Source organism: Priapulus caudatus, unplaced genomic scaffold (genome assembly GCF_000485595.1).
Source record: "Priapulus caudatus unplaced genomic scaffold, Priapulus_caudatus-5.0.1 Scaffold228, whole genome shotgun sequence".
Taxonomy (NCBI): Eukaryota; Metazoa; Priapulida; class Priapulimorpha; order Priapulimorphida; family Priapulidae; genus Priapulus; species Priapulus caudatus.
Genome location: NW_014577289.1, coordinates 513,898 through 518,715, shown reverse-complemented (window position 1 = coordinate 518,715; position 4,818 = coordinate 513,898). Strand labels below are relative to the sequence as shown.

Sequence of the window (4,818 nt, the reverse complement as noted above, 5' to 3'; positions counted from 1 at the left end):
CCTTCCGCCTTCCACACAGCGCCTGCCACACTACATGCACACACAGAGTCCAGAGAGCAGTCGTAAATCAGTGCATAGTGTGTCGCTATGAGGCAGGCCTAATTGCGGCCGCACTGATCGCTGACTTTCACTAATTACTGGATAAGTTTGTTGCCAGTAATTACGCAACTGAGCAACAAATTGCGCTTAAATGGGCAGTACGTTGCCTCGATGTATGTGTGAAAAACATGAGCTACAGTCAGCGCATGATGATGTAACAGTAAAGTGATATGAAGGTGATAGATGTTTTATTATATACATGTATTCGTCCGGCTATTATGTACGCACAACACACGCACGCCACGCACGCACGCACACACACGCGCACGCACAACACACACACACACACCACACACACACACACACACACACACACACACACACACACATGCACACACACGCACACACTTATATATATATATATTATAATATATATATATATATATATATATATATATATATACTATATACATATATACAATTTGTAATGCTATCAGGAAGTGATTTAAGTTACGCGCAATAGGGTATGGTTAGCATATGATATTATAATTGTGCCCACGGATGACGATATTTGAAACTTTTTATTTCTCTTTATAGCCTAGTTGTTATTTCGTAATTCACGCGCGATTCAAAGGAAGTAGGGTAACCAGGCATTTCGCCGATCTCAGAGCGAGATATTTACGTATTGTATTAACAATGAGTTACAGCGGTATAAATTACGTTGAAGTGAGTAATTCATTCAGCCGATCTCGTTAAATTATTGTTCCAATTATATATCGAGTAAAACGCACCATGTCGTTTATACAATCGAGAGCTAACGGAGCCATCAACAAGCAACGATGTGTCTTGATATTACGCAGTCGGTGTTTGTAGCACACAACACATAGTCATTAATCACCGCGCCTGAGCCGTTAAAGAGATCCACAGAGTGACTGAGTGGTGATCAGTACTTCATCATGTCACGAAACACTGCTTGCTATTCATGGGAAATCACTTAAAATCCGATTTCACCTCGTGGGACTGTTATACATATACGCAGTCGGGGAACTATATTATGTATCTCGCTTCTCCCGCTGTCCTAATTCGTTCAGGATCAGTTGTATGTCTGAGAAGGTGAGGATTTGCGTAAGGTCGTCCAACAGAACTATTAGGCTGGAGAGGAAAAGAGAACTTAAAATGCAGCGAAACGCGATCGGAAATTACAACCGTTTCAACAAGAATATTTATAGCGATTGCAAGTACCATTGCTTCCAAAAATCAAAAGCAACGATGTGTTAATAAGTGAGCGTGTATCTGTCTGTGTATGTGGGGTGGGTAGGTAAGTGAGCGTGTAAGCCTGCGTGGATGCATTTACTAGGACGTGCATGTGGTCGGGGAACGCTATTTGTATGGATTGATGCCTCGCCATGTATTCACCAACTCCCATTAATTAAGTCAACCTATTCTTATCTTATAAAAGACGCCCCGCGGTAAGTGTTGGTTTATAAACTTGTCTTGCTTTGTACGATATTTCATAAGCCATGTGATTATCCTATTCCATGTATGATTGCGTCATCCGAGTTCTCCAGTTTGTACTGCTATCGATATCTTTACTTTCAAATTCAAATTCAAATTCAAATTCAAATAGAGTTCATGTGCACGGATAATCGCAGATCATAGCAGGAAAATACTGAAATAAGGCCTACAAACTACAATAAAACGAAGTTCCTAAGCAAATAGTAATAAAACGAGAGAAACGATGTGTCTACTTAAACTTTGACATGGCAGCACGACAATTGACACAATCTACAGTCATAATACATGATAATAATATTTTTATTAACATAATTTAACGTTCATTTCTAGCCAAAAACAAACTAGTGTAATAAAATCAAACTCCTAAACTACAACGAACGCAGATTCATGTGGAGTAGACTCAGAGCTCTGCGTAGACCTATCGCGCGTAAGTATCGCGTGGTATCGGAAAACTGCAGGCGCCCTGCAGTTCAGATGTAGGACTAGTAAAAGCCGACTGTTGGTCTAAACCTCTCTGTATTTTAAGTGTTTAGTTGGGGATATGTGGTGTGATTTAAATATTATTTGTATATCTCACCATTTATGTTTTGGGTGGATCTTGTCGTAGCCTGAATAATCTTCGATAAACTTTGATAGTTCGAGGAGATCTTTAACAACAGTCAACAACTAACGACTTTAAACTTTAAAATAACTTTGAACAACGTCAGTCCTCTGAACTTAACAGAAGGCCGACGCACTCCGCATTCATACAAAAATTACGATGTATTTCACGCTTGCAACTATTGCATCAGTATGTATGTGTGTTGACTGCAGGACTGACACCATGCAGGGATTGTTATCCCGCTATTCATATAAATTTAACGTTATTCTAGTTATAATATATATATTTTCATGGGTAAATTATTTAAATAAATAAATAAATATATATATATATATATATATACCACACACACGCAGCACATAGCGACTTACCTTTAGCGAATGCCGGGTGTCTCTCTAACAGTGGATGCGGCGGGAACTCACCCGGTCGTGGATAGTGACCGAGTGTGTAGGGAAGTCCTGGCCCGGGGTAGAAGGCCGGGTGCGGGTAGGCGGCAGGGTTCAGGCCCGCCGGTGTCGTGTGCTCAAAGTACGCCGGTTTGTAACCGGGAGCGATCGCGCCGGCGAGTCCGTGCACGTGCGCAGCTATCGTCGTCGGCGTCACCGCCGCGTTGATGGGCGTCGGCCGCGCCGGCGACGACGACAGCTGATGGTTGCCGAGTATGTCGTCGATGAGGAACGACGTGTGGTGTCCGTGCTGCAGCGTACTGGCGTGGTGGTGATACAGAGAGGCCATGCTCACGGGCACCGCGCCCGGCTGGGGACTGTACTGCATGTTCGCTCAGGGTGATCACAAGTTCCACGCGCGTGTCGCAGGGAAGACTTAGTCTTTCGTGAAGGTCTCTGAGACTCTCAAAGAACTCTCTCTCTCTCGAGTAGTGTCTACGATTGTCTCTCCTGTAGTCTCTCTGAAGCTCGGTCTTTCTTCAGCACTGCTGACTTTATGCGCTAGCTGCCTGCGAGGTTCATTCCTAGCGCGTATATAGATAAGCTCTGTTCACTGCTGCACTGCTTACAAACGCGTCCGTACTGCTGCTGCTACGTGCTACCGACTGATCCGGTGCGAGCCTCTTGATATATATCTCATGCAAAACACGAACTAGCGCGCGTTCTAGACACTTCTCACGCGCGTGTCGGCGTCTTCAAAGAACGCCTGCCAAGCTCGTACGGTGGCGTTCGCTTTTCGCATCTACGCGTGTCACCCGTCGTGAACTCGACTGCAGTCGGAAGCTGAACGCTGCCTGCTGCTATACTGCTGCTGCTATACTGCTATACTGCTGCTGCTTGCTACTATACGATACGCACACGCTCGCTCTACTGCCGCCACCGCACGTGTGAGCGCTGGCGTGTTTGCACGCCATGCGAGACTCCGTACAGCGCGCCGCGAGCTCGCACGCTCATCGGCTGACAGATTGGCGGGGCGTGGCGGGGCGTGGCGCTAGCCGTCACGGCTTATCCAGCGCGTAGCGCGGCAGCGTGCGGCCCGCCGAGGGGCCGCTGCCGTGTGCGTAACTCTGCCCGCAGCACGCTCCGCCCCGCCGATTCGCGTCCGACTGTGAAATGCCGAGAGAGGTAATTGCGAGCAGGCGGCGAAGCCGAGCGAGGGCGGCGCGAGCGATGTACGAATATACACGCAGGCGCGCACGCACGCACGTACACGCACGCGCACGCACGTACACGCACGCGCACGCACACGCGTACACACGCACGCGTATATACATATATACAATTTGGTAATGCTATCAGGAAGTGATTAAGTTACGGCAATAGGGTATGGTTAGCATATGATATTATAATTGTGGCCCACGGATGACGATATTTGAAACTTTTTATTTCTCTTTATAGCCTAGTTGTTATTTCGTAATTCCACGCGCGATTCAAAGGAAGTAGGGTAACCAGGCATTTCGCGATCTCAGAGCAAGATATTTACGTATTGTATTAACAATGAGTTACAGCGGATATAATTACGTTGAAGTGAGTAATTCATTCAGCGATCTCGTTAAATTATTGTTCCAATTATATATCGAGTAAAACGCACCATGGTCGTATACAATCGAGGAGCTAACGGAGCCATCAACAAGCAACGATGTGTCTTGATATTACGCAGTCGGTGTTTGTAGCACACAACACATAGTCATTATATCCACGCGCGCCTGAGCGGTTAAAGAGATCCACAGAGTGACTGAGTGGTGATCAGTTACTTCATATGTCACGAAACACTGCTTGCTATTCATGGGAAATCACTTAAATCCGTATTTCACCTCGTGGGACTGTTATACATATAACGAGATCGGGGAACTATATTATGTATCTCGCTCTCCCGCTGTCCTAATTCGTTCAGGATCAGTTGTATGTCTGAGAAGGTGAGGATTTGCGTTAAGTCGTCCAACAGAACTATTAGGCTGGAGAGGAAAAGAGACTTAAAATGTCAGCGAAACGCGATCGAATTACAACCGTTTCACAAGAATATTTATAGCGATTGCAAGTACGATTGCTTCCAAAAATCAAAAGCAACGATGTGTTAATAAGTGAGCGTGTATCTGTCTGTGTATGTGGGTGGGTAGGTAAGTGAGCGTGTAAGCCTGCGTGGATGCATTTACTAGGACGTGCATGTGTGCGGGGGAACGCTATATTGTATGGGATTGATGACCTCGCCATGTATTC

General features: G+C 45.6%; 1 protein-coding gene across 1 annotated transcript in view; it reads right to left on the bottom strand.

Moving 5' to 3' along the window:
• LOC106807692 (hematopoietically-expressed homeobox protein hhex-like) overlaps positions 1-3,463 on the bottom strand; it is a 25,071-nt gene extending 21,608 nt beyond the window's left edge. The window contains exon 1 of the mRNA XM_014810122.1: positions 2,527-3,463. Within this exon, the coding sequence (XP_014665608.1) occupies positions 2,527-2,929 (403 nt within the window). The 5' untranslated portion in view covers positions 2,930-3,463. The remainder of the gene's footprint in view (positions 1-2,526) is intronic.
• Between the last annotated feature and the right edge of the window lie 1,355 nt (positions 3,464-4,818).